A 12594-nucleotide genomic window follows, 5' to 3' on the forward strand; every position below is an offset into this window, starting at 1 on the left:
GTTTGTATTTTTTTAATGTTTTTATTTATTTTTTGAGTGGGAGGGGCAGAGAGAGACAGAGAGAATCCAGAGCAGGCCCCAGGCTCTGAGCTGTCAGCACAGACCCCAGTGTGGGGATTTGAACCCACAAACTTGGAGATCATGACCTGAGCCACAGTCAGATGCTTAACTGACTGAGTCACCCAGGTGCCCCTCTCTGCAATTATTTGTAACTGGTGCCACTTTCACACAGCTTTATTGAATGAATCTCGCTGCTGCAACCCTGTCTCTTAGATCAGTGCAGGTAGGAAACTGTACCCTATACAATGTTATCTTTTGATCTTTGAACTCTAGAATGAATTACCCTCCACACACCTGCACATCTCATTCAAGGCCAATTTTATATGTGCCCTTGACCCTATACATTCTATTTGGGGCCTTCCCTATTTGGTACCCCTTTTCTCTTCTGTATGTATTTCCCTCTCTGCTGACTCCATTCCCTCAAAGAAACATGCTCAGATTTCTCCAATCCTCTTTGTCTTTGTCTGTCTCATTCTCTAGATAGATAGATAGATAGATAGATAGATAGATAGATAGATAGAAGAGAGAGAGAGAGGGAAAGAAAGGAAAGAAGGAAGGAAGGAAGGAAGGAAGGAAGGAAGGAAGGAAGGAAATGAGCACCGGCCTGCACTCTTCCTACCCCTGAGGCGGAGGTCACGGAAAAGCCAGCACAGCACCTGGATCTATGCCCCACAACTGGCAAAACACTGAGCTAAAACCATGTCATTTGATTTACATGCAATGGGAAGCTATGAATCATCAAATTATATTATCATGTGACTTGGCTGGGCATCTGGAATGGGATGGGGTAACTACCTGATGAGAAGACTGATCTGGTTAATTGACACCATCAGGTAAAAGATGAATGGATTAATATGATGTGTTTATATTAGGAATTTATCCACATAATACACAATCCTAGTGATCTCATTAGTGAAGCAGAATATATAATATGTGCTTAAAAATATAACTGGATTATTTCAAAGTCTTATCCTGATTACTGTTTGTATCCCCAAGTATATCAGCATACTGTCATCACATCTTGTTGGTGACTAAGCATTACTTCTTCTGTGTTATATTCAGCCATGTTACACAAGAACGTTAAAATTCAGTTTCCCTTTTGTGTATACATGTCTGAACACATGGGTACTCAGCTTATTTTACTCTCATTAATTTGTGTATGCATTTATATAGTTTAAGAAAAAGATCCATTGTTTGAATAATTATCTGTATGGTAAGCAACAATAGATATCATAAGATACCACCAAACAAATTTCGATTTGAGTGTTTGCAAAGCTAGAGTATAGTACTAAATATAGAAATAATTATATTCCAGAATTTGAGTCTGTTGGACCAAATAAAATACTATGTGGGGTATCACATCAAGATAATAACATTGAACATTTGACTGACAATCTATCCACATACATAGGAAACCCAATAATCTTCACCTGCCAAGCAAATAATCTAAATGAAATAGACCAAAAAGAAAAATTCAAATGAATCCTACTAAAACTGGACCTTTGCAAAGGGAAAGTAAAATGTGAGTGACAAAATAAGTTTATGAGAAGCAGAATGACAGATGGCGGTGAAACAGAGTAGATATTTATGATGATGCAAATGAATGAAAGCAGATACAAGATGATTAAATATCAGAAAATATTGAGTTTGTTGAGTCACAGGTAGAATAAATTAAGCTAAATCATGTAGCAAGCACCAGAGTAGTGGAAAGTCATAATGATTACATGACAACAATATAATAAAAAAAAAACAGTTGGGGAACTTTGTACAGAGTATATTCATTGTTTTGACCTTTTTTTTAAAGTAGTAGTTCAATACTATTCTTATATAAAAGTTTATATAGGCAGTAGCTCAATATTTGAAATAGATGAAATAAGATGTGCTGTAGGGTTTTGGGGGGGGGGGGGGAGTGGCATACTGTACTACCCTTTTCTGTCTCATCAAAGCTTTCCCTGCAGGGCCGCCTGGGTGGCTCAGTTGGTTAAGCATCTGACTCTTGATTTTGGCTCAGGTCATGATCTTACAGTTTGTGGGTTCTAGCCCCTCATTGGGCTCTGTACTGACAGTATGGAGCCTGCTTGGGATTCTCTTTACCTCTCTCTCTGCCCCTCCCCTGCTCAACACTCTGTTTCTCTCTCTCAAAATAAATAAAGAAATTTAGAAAAAAAAAAAGTTTCTGCAAAACTATTCAAGTCCTCCTAGAGAACTTGTGGGGTTCCTAGAAAAACAGTTTGGAAACCCAAACTTGACAATGGTATGGTTCTAAAATGCCGTAACAGAAAGGATTATGTAAATGTTTATAACATACATGAGTATGTTAAAGTACAGGATTTGTTTATTATGTTTTCTTGAACAAGAATTAACATGTTTGTAGTTTCAACACCAAACTGAAAGCCAGTATCTTAGATTTGAGTTCTGATGCTCTTCAAATTTTTTTTCAATAGGGTAAAATAAAAATTATTTAAACCAGATTATTTACTGTGGAAAGATTGAGAGTGGTCCCTCAATTTGCATAAAAGTCAAGAGAACAGGACAATATGAAAACTTTACAAAGGAGCCAAGCGACTCCCACCTGGTTGTATGCTAAATATATAGATAGCACTTATGTAAATACATCCAAAGCCTTGGTGGAACATTCACAAGGTTAACATCTGATCCAGCAACTTGATTTATCAGATCAAGTCTCTTAAGTTATATAAATGAATTGAGTTGCAACTCCGGATACCCAAATGTTACATTACCTTGTGTCTTATATATTGTGAGAAAATTGAAGGCAGTCACACTGTCAGACCAAGCCTTCTAGATTAGTCAGTCTACTCAGGTGATCAAATGGTAGTTCATGGGTGAGCACAGAATTAGAATTGGATGTTCTTCCTTGGTGGAATTTCTTTATATAACTCACCACTTATTGGTTGTCTCCCATATGTAATAGTACGTTTACATACATTATGTTATTTAATTTTTGGCATATTATATATTTATAGTTGAGGCAAGTAAGATTAAATAACTTAGTGAAGGTCACCTGGCTAACAAGAGCACTAGGATTTGAACTGGTTTGCAACGTTTGCAGCCTTTCCTGTATATTTTATTTTTTTCTTCCAACTTGAAGTTCTAGTTAGGTAACATACATCTTCTATTTTTTAAGGTCAGGTCTATCCTAGTCTTATCCATTTGAATATAGACGCTGGTCCCTTAGTTAGGCTTTAGTTTTTCCACAATATATACAATATCTCTTAGAGCACCTCATCTAAAGAATACCAGTAACATCCATTTTCTTTTAACTGGTACCTTCTTCTGCTATAATTACATTGCTCAGACTGTATCCCCAATTTCAGAAGCAAAATAAACAAGAACAGAAGAAATACTGCCAGGTTTTATTAATTCATCTTATTTAATTTTGCCTCCTAATTTCCTAAAACCCAGGTATTGTAGATGGATATAAATGTTATTAAGGTAATTAATTTTTTTTTCCAAGAGCCTATTACTGCTTCAACAAAGCAGAATCTAATTTCTTTGTATCACAATGAACTACTCCTAAGGTAAATACCTCTAGATTATCCAATATTCAAGGCTTCATAATGAACTTAGCAATTAAAAGTAGTAACCAAAATCAGAAAACATAAACATTTCATAGAACTAAAGCCTTCTTAAACTAGCTATATAAGGGGCGCCTGGGTGGCGCAGTCGGTTAAGCGTCCGACTTCAGCCAGGTCACGATCTCGCGGTCCGTGAGTTCGAGCCCCGCATCAGGCTCTGGGCTGATGGCTCAGAGCCTGGAGCCTGTTTCCGATTCTGTGTCTCCCTCTCTCTCTGCCCCTCCCCTGTTCATGCTTTGTCTCTCTCTGTCCCCCAAAAAAATAAATAAACGTTGAAAAAAAAAAAAAACTAGCCATATAAGCCAAGGAGAAATGGACCTTAAAACCATTATGTGGTAAACTCTAAGAATCTGGAATTCAAACAGTCTTGCTTTATTGCATACATGGAGTATTTTTTTTTTCATGCAAGTTTGTATCCTTTAAAAGGTAAATTAGAGGGGTGCCTGGGGGGGCTCAGTTGGTTAAGTGTGTGACTTCTACTCAGGTCATGATTTCATGGTCCATGAGTTTGAGCCCAGCATTGGGCTCTGTGCTGACACCTCAGAGCCTGGAAGCTGCTTCAAATTCTTTGTCTTCCTCTCTCTCTGCCCCTCCTCTGCTCTCTCTCTCTCTCTCTCAAAAATAATGAAAAACATTTAAAAAATAAAATTAAAATTAAATTAAATAAAGGTAAATTAGAAAAAGTCATCCAAGTTTGGACTAGAATTTGGTCATGTCAAAAGAGGGATCAAAATGTAGCTGGGCAAGAATCTTGAGAAGAGTTTTTGTTTTTTGTTTTTGTTTTGTTTTCTCTTTTTGTATTTGCCTCATTGTCCTTGCAACAACTGGGAACATAGAAGGGAAAGAATGGGACATTGTGCACCTGTCTACTGCAGGGGGGACTTGGTTCTGCTGGGTTATGAAACTGCTCTGTGTTAGCTTTATATCCAACCTAGAAGCTACACAGCTGATCACAATTCCCCTGAGTATTGAGGACGCCCAACAGTGATTTTCCAGACAGCTTAACTTGTTTTCAGACATGGTTCAAGAGAACTCTAAGGTTGTGATTTAAAAAAAAAAAAAAAAAGTAACATTTCAGATTGCTTATCTCTATTTCATTTCGTTCTTTTTATGGAGTTCTGTCTTGTTTTTTCATTTGGAGCAAATTCCTCTGTATCCACACTTTGCTTGACCTCCTATTTGTTTCAGTGAATGACGCTGAACAGCCACCTTTCTCCAACTGGAAGGCATGATGTGTGGATGGTCGACGCTTGTGTAGACTCTTTGTGCCCAGTGGCTGGTGGACTGGGGGTCCCAGGTCACTCTGCCTTGTGGCTACCCTGTGGACGGGCTGGACGTGGGGTGGCCCCGGGGCTGTGGGCACTGAGGACGCCCCCGGGTGGACAGGGTGGAGGTGGGCTGGGGGAGGTGTGTGCCCTGAGGGTGCCTGGGGGGCGGGGCGGCTGGGGCTCCGCGCCGTCCAGGTGGAGGGGGAGCACGAACCGTGAAACTTCCAGCGGCTCCGCACTCTTTCGTGGGGCTCCAAGGCCACACCTGTTACGTTGTACTTGCCCTTTTCCACCGGGGTTGTTTTCCGAGCCCGAGAGCATCTGTGGCAGAGCTCCCGGAGGCGGAGGCGGAGGCGGCGCGCTTCCACGGCACCTGGAACTGAGTCTGGGGCCTCGCCGCGGTCTCCCCTGGGCAGAGGGCACGCCGGGGGCGCTCGCCGACCTCTGACCCGGAAGACCTCTAGTCGCTCCACCCCCCACCTTCCGGGCTTCCTGCTAGGCCTGGTTTCTTTGGGTTCTGGTTATTCCTTTGTTTCTTAGATGTTAAGTTGTTTGTTTTGAGAGAAACAGACAGGGCAGAGAGAGCCCGGGCAGGTGAGGAGCAGAGAGAGTGGAGACAGAGATTTCCAAGCAGGGTCCGCCCTGCGGGCCCGGAGCCAGATGGGAGGGTGGATCCCAGGGACCCAGAAATCGTGACCTGAGCCGGGCGGGTCAGATGCTGAACCGACCAAGCCACCCAGGCGCCCCTCTCATTGCTCCTTTAAACCACAGCTTTCTCTCTGCGCCCCAGGGCGGGCGAATCTGTACCGGAGCCTCAGTACCACCCCTGCGGGGGCAACTCCCGGCGTGGGGCTGGGGTCCCTTTGTTATGGAGTCATCTCTCTCTCTGCCTCGGGGTCAGCCCCCAGTACTCCTTCAGGACGAGCTGCCTTACCAACAGGTGCAGATCTGGTGGACCAGGCAACCCGGGGTTTTCCTAGCAGCCGGGTGTTCCTAGTGGCCAGGGTCTTCCTGGCGGCCGGGGCCTTCCTGGTGGCCGGGGTTTTCCTAGTGGAGGCGACTTATGTTGGTGGGGTCTTCCTGGAGGCCGGGGTCTTCCTAGTCTCTGTCTGGGAACACAGCCCTGAACTGGCTTCTGGAGAGAGGAAACCTATGGCTCCTTGTTACCAGGCCAGTGCAAGGCTCTGAGCACATACTCAGCAATCCGTTAATTAATTCCACAATTAAGTGCACTCTCCACTTTTACTTTCCTTATGTTCCTGACTCTACGAGTGATTCTGACTTTTTTTTTTTTTTTAAGTTCATGGACTGTAGATGTGCAAACTCACCAGCTTGAGTGTGCTAATAGTGTGTTTCTTTCCTTCTCTTTTTCAGTCTGTTCCCAGTATTCTAGAGGAGTGTTCGCCATTTTCGGACTCTACGATAAGAGGTCGGTACACACCTTGACCTCGTTCTGCAGCGCCTTGCACATCTCCCTCATCACACCGAGTTTCCCCACGGAGGGGGAGAGCCAGTTTGTGCTGCAGCTCAGACCGTCCTTGCGGGGCGCGCTCCTGAGTCTGCTGGACCACTACGAATGGAACTGTTTCGTCTTCCTGTACGACACGGACAGGGGTAAGTCGCAATTCCACGCCCACATGAGTAAAACCCTAACTTTCAACCAGAAGTGGCCTGGTATCACTTTTGTGACTTAGGGAAATAATTTGAGCTCTACTACAGCTAAAATCAGAAAAGGGTCAATGGGTATTATCAGTAATTTTATCTGGAAACTTCTAATTAAATGAGCATCAGATGCACCAGGTTATTCATGAACCAACCATGCTCTGTGACTTAGCTGAAATCAAGATAAATACTTCTTTGAACATTTCTGTGATGATATTTCAGGTACAATCAGGAAATAAATGTCTTTTGCCTCAAGTGAAGATGATTTCATGTCTTGGAATGTCTTTAAGGGAGCAAGTTGATTTTTCTGTCTGCATCTCTATATCTATAATTTTATTTTAAAAAGAAAAAGGAAAAAGAAAGTAGTAGTTGAACCATATCCATGGGTTTGACATGTGAAATTTGAAGTGAGTAATTGAAATGTGGTGACAGTGCGGTACAGATTTGGGGTAAGGCTTCGGGGCCCTGGCAACCTTACATTTTACCATAACCTATCGGGCTCTGAAGATCAGGAACTGATACTGTGCAACCCATGTGTTGGAAAAACAAGGTGAGTAAGTTATTGACAATCATCCATTTTTATACAGGTTTGAGATACTTTGACTTTTCATTGCGAGACATAACTTAAATTCGCATATTCTTTTTTTTATTTTTTCTTTCTATTTAGTGTCTAGAATCACAGCAACAGGTTATATTGCAGAATAAACAGCAGGGAACTCCCTTTGGGCTTTTTATCTTCAATATTTTTCCCTTAAAGAGTATATATGACAAGAAGTTGGAATAAAAATTCAAACTGGCAACGTTTTGAGAATATCATTGAATAGAATTCTATCTGTGACATGAGTAAAACAATAAGCATGAAACAATGAACAAGCAAAATAAATCTTTTGAAGATGTAATTATCTTCAAAGGCCAAAGCATAATTTCCTATTTTCAGAGATGGTATATCCTATAAGATGTCACACCACTGGTGGTCCTAGTACATTTTATATTGGTTTTCTTGCTAAATTTTCCTTTCAGTAACAAGTTTAGAAAACTTAATATCATCAGTGTATTTTTTGCATGGTTGCCACATGCCGTAATTCTCATTTGGAAATATGGGAGCCTACCCATGTCTTGTGATGACATTTTCCAATACCTAAAAATCCAAAGCATCCTAGAGCTTTGTATGTATGATAGATGAGAGAAATCATTCTGTTCATTTCTAACTTTTGGAAAAATCCTTCAACAAGAGGACACTGAAAATTGAACCATAAGGCAACCTAAAACAACAATGAGGTATTACTACCTTATTAGAATGGCCAAGATCCAGATGACTGACAATGACACATGCTGGTGAGCTTGCAGAGCAACAGGGGCTCTTGTTCATTGTTGGTGAGAATGCAAAATGGTACAGTCGTTTGAAAGTCAAGGTGGCAGTTTTTTACAAAACTAAATACGTGCTTACCTTGTGATGTAGCATTCGTGCTCTTTGGTATTTACCTGTAAGTGGAAAACTTATGTCCCCGCAAAAACCTGCACACAGATACTTATAGCACCTTTATTCATAATTACCAGAACTCAGAAGCAACAAAATGTCCTTCAGTAGGTGGATGAATAAATAAATGTGGTTCATCCAGACAATGGAATATTATTCAGTGAGCTATCAGTACATTAAAAAACATGCAGGGACCTTAAATCCAGAGTCCTACTAAGTGTAGAAGGCAATCTGAAAAGGCTACATGCTGTATTTCAACTATATGACGTTCTGGAAAAGGCAAAGCTATGGAGACAGTAAAGAGATTAGTGGTTGCCAGAGGTTAAGGGGAAAGAGGGATGAACAGGTGAATCACAGAGGATTTGTCAGGCAGTGAAGTTGCTCAGTATGATGCTGGCATTGGATCATGATGTGACACTATGATAATGGTAGACATGTCATTATACATTTGCCCAAACACATAGAACGTCTGAAACCAAGGGTGAACCCTAATGTAAACCGAGGACTTTAGGTGATAATGATATGTCAGTATAGCTTCATCAGTTGTAACATATGAATGTCAAATGCAAAAAAAAAAAATTACACCTGAATAAAGTTGACTTAAGATGTTAAAAAATTGAATCATGATGTAAAGAAATACATACTGGGATATATATAGATGAGACTGTTCTTCATGTGGTTCTTTATGATATAGCTCAGTTCGTCACTTTGGGCACAAGATCCTTATTTTATGACATCTTGATCTCATAGAAATATCAGTGGGTCCTGTGTCTTACTTTTTCCCTCTGTGCCTGGGTCCGTCAGTCTCTGGCAAGAAGAAGGTTGTAGGCGTTCGTGCATCAGCCTCCCTACCAAACAGGGATTCAAAGTGGTGCTTTGCTTTCACACTAGTATGTACTTTCCGGGATCCTCACCCCTGTGTAGCACATCAGATGCTTCAACCCTGAGCCATGCCCCATCCCGTCTGTCCAGGAATCTCTCTAATATAAGCAGACCTATTTCGTTCTTGAAAGAATCTTTCTCCTGGCTGAGTTTCTGCCTCCCAAGGCCTAAACCCCTCATGGAACAAGGTCTGTTTCTTCCAATATGGCATCTTGTTACCTTTAACATTCCTATTGGCTTGCTGAACAAAGCTTGCTTTTCCTTGTTGTCTCCCTGTCCTGCTTTTAACCAGCTAGTGCAAGTCACGCTCTCAAATTTCTGAATTCTCTCTAGTAGTTGCTGCAGGATGAACAGCCAGCCCTTTGCACTGCCTTCTAGTAGAGTAATACAACCCATCTTCATAACAGACACCTTTATCCCAAGGGGCAATTGCATGAATGAAAGAATAACATATCAGGAAGATGGCTCTTTATATTTTTTACTGAAGTATATTTGACGTACGATGTTATTAGTTTCAGGGGTACAACATAGTGACTCAACACTTCTGTGCATTACTCAGTGTTCACCACAATAAGTGTGGTCACCATCTGTCACCATACAGTGTTATTACAGTATCGACTCTATTCCCTATGCTGTACTTTTCATCTCTGTGATTTACTTATTTTATAAATGGAAATTTGTGGCCGTGTCGTGGTGTTGAGATGGTTCGCTCTATCATGACAGGACCGTGCTTCCCGATATTCTTGGTTTCAATTAAGTACTTGCAAAAGACAGTAATAATTTTTTCTCCCTTTGAAATTGTTGTGCTCATTTTATAAGTTTAGGATCACAAGATCAATTTATTTCTTCTTAGATAGTGGGCTTAAAATTATGTATCACTATCACCAACCGAGGTATGAACTTCAGTTGTGAGCTTGATTAATTTCTCTCATAAACATAGTTGGCTAAGAGTCATCAGTATTTTCACATCATGCAGAAAAAGAGAGCACACATCCACTTTAAAGATAAGAATTTTTTTTATAATGTATAGAACCACCTGTCAAGAGATAAGATGGTTTAGTACATTTTAGTACTTTTCTCTGATCTTCAGTTATCCTTAACTGTTTATTTCAACATTTTTCCTGTTACAAATAACTGCCTTAATATGACCCTGAATTTCTCCACAATCTTGAGTGGAACATGGCTGTCTGATGCGTCATAAATCATTATTTTGGAATATGTTATCTCATTGATCCACTTAGTTATTTCTGAAATCTTAATCCCCGTAGTGATACACTGATCTTATAAAATACAAGAGCTTCACTCTGTCATAACTTAAGGTAGTGTTTTTATGATGAATTGTCGTCAAAGGAATGATATTTTCTTTCCTCTGATGTAAGACTTCTCTTCAAGTTCTGCTCTGCTCTTGGTGAACTGTGTGAACGTACCTGTATGTTTGTCCACATATGTCAGGGAGAAATAGAGACAGGGACAGAGAAGGAGGAAAGTTGAACTGCATTGTCTTTAAGGTCCATTCATGTTATCTTTAATGTTTCTTTATATTCCAGATGGTATTGTATATAAATAAATATGTATTATATTCCAAAGTCCTTCCCTAGAAATGGTGGGCAGAAAAAGAAAGATGGTAGGTCACATAAGCATCCTGTTTATCAGGTCGCTCCCGGCTTCTTTTCACTTGACGGCCTCTCAAAGAAAAAGAGAGTGTTCGTCCATTTATTCATTCAGTTTATGCACTTAACCATTCAATAAAAATGTATTGTTCACCTTGTCTGTATCAGACACTTTGATACGTATTTAGAATGCAGTGACGGGGGTGCCTGGGTGTCTCAGTCGGTTAAATGTCCATCTTTAGCTCAGGTCTTGATCTCAGATCACGGGTTCGAGTCCCATGTCTGGCTTTTCACTGATGGTGTGGAGCCTGCTTCCTTCCGATTCTCTGTCTCCCTCTCTTTGTTCCCCTCACTTGCTTTTTTTTTTTTTAATTTTTTTAACTTAAAAAAAATTTTAATTTTAAATTTTAAAAAGTTTTTTTTAAAAAGAATGCAGTGATGAGCAAGACTGTACTAGGATGAAGTTAACTCACTTGCTATAGCTTCATTAGGAAATGGCACACAAGATTCTGTTTGATAGCCAAGAGCTTGCCTTTGAGACACAGTGTGATGTTTTTCCATTTGGAATAAAACTTTGGTAAGATTTTTAAGTTGATAAATTTAAGGCTATTGAATATGTTTGAAATGTTGCTTATGAACCTGAAGATCTGAATATTAAATTTTAATTAGTTACCTTAAGTAGCCACATTTGCCTAATGGCTACCTACCATATGGGACAACACAGTGTATCTAAACAATGAGCTCATTTGGAACAACATATTTTAGTTTGAGTGAGATGTCCAAATCTTTTCTCAATTCATGTAGGAAAAGAACTTAGAGAACACCCTGTGCAGAATCCTTTTTATAGTAATTTTCACATTACATTGTGTGTATATTTATATATCTTTTCTTCCCCCAGAAATACATCTTTCAGCAGTAATTATTATATCTTGCTGCATTTATATCTTTTCTGTGTAGCATAGTAACCCCTAATAAGTATGCCATAAACATGAAGTGGATGAATGACTTAATCAAAGTCCTTGACAATAGGTATCAAATAATTTTGATACTCTCATAACTAATCATGTAATTCAAATTTTATTAATGATATCATGTGTTTTTTTAAAATCTTTATTTTTGAGAGAGAGAGAGAGAGAGAGGGAGAGAGAGAGAACATGAGCAGGGAGGGACAGAGAGAAAGAGAGAGAATCCCAAGCAGGCTCCATGCTGACAGCTGAGAGCCCAACACGGGACTCAAATTCATGAGCCAAGAGATCATGACAGAGCCAACGCCGAACACTTAATCGACTGAGCCACCCAGGTGCCTCAAATGCTTTGTTTTGTTTTTTAATGATACCGTATTTTAATGTATCAAATAATTCCTATATTAGTCAAAATGAAAAATTCTCCTATAGGGGCGCCTGGGTGGCGCAGTCGGTTAAGCGTCCGATTTCAGCCAGGTCACGATCTCGCGGTCCGGGAGTTCGAGCCCCACGTCAGGCTCTGGGCTGATGGCTCAGAGCCTGGAGCCTGTTTCCGATTCTGTGTCTCCCTCTCTCTCTGCTCCTCCCCCGTTCATGCTCTGTCTCTCTCTGTCCCAAAAATAAATAAAAACGTTGAAAAAAAAAAAAGAAAGAAAAATTCTCCTATAGAGATGGTCCTTGAATTAAATTTTTTCTTATCATGAAAACGTATGGAGCAGCCTGAAAAAGAACATCCTTTTTTTTTTTTTAAATATAATTTACTGTCAAATTGGCTAAAATGTAGTGTGTACAGTGTGCTCTTGGTTTTGGGGTAGATTCCTGTGGTTCATCACTTACATATAACATCCAGTGCTCATCCCAGCAAGTGCCCTCCTCTATACCCATCATCCATTTTCCCCTCCTCCCCAACCCCCCATTAACCCTCAGTTTGTTGTCAGTATTTAAGAGTTTCTTATGGTTTGCCTCCCTGCCTCTCTGTAACTATTTTTTCCCCTTCCCTTCCCCATGATCTTCTGCTCAGTTTCTCAAGTTCCATATATGAGCGGAAATGTGATATCTGTCCTTCTCTGACTGACT

General features: G+C 40.3%; 1 protein-coding gene across 3 annotated transcripts in view; it reads left to right on the top strand.

Annotated features, from left to right (window-relative positions):
• GRIA4 (glutamate ionotropic receptor AMPA type subunit 4) overlaps nt 1-12594 on the top strand; it is a 398973-nt gene that overhangs the window by 145456 nt on the left and 240923 nt on the right. For all 3 annotated transcript variants that reach the window (XM_047071078.1, XM_047071079.1, XM_047071080.1), the window contains exon 3: nt 6299-6538. In XM_047071078.1, coding sequence (XP_046927034.1) covers nt 6299-6538 — 240 coding nt within the window. The remainder of the gene's footprint in view (nt 1-6298; nt 6539-12594) is intronic.

This window comes from Lynx rufus, unplaced genomic scaffold, assembly GCF_022079265.1.
Source record: "Lynx rufus isolate CCGP_SWC_20201006 ecotype Redwood Valley unplaced genomic scaffold, mLynRuf1.p SCAF_9, whole genome shotgun sequence".
NCBI lineage: Eukaryota > Metazoa > Chordata > Mammalia > Carnivora > Felidae > Lynx > Lynx rufus.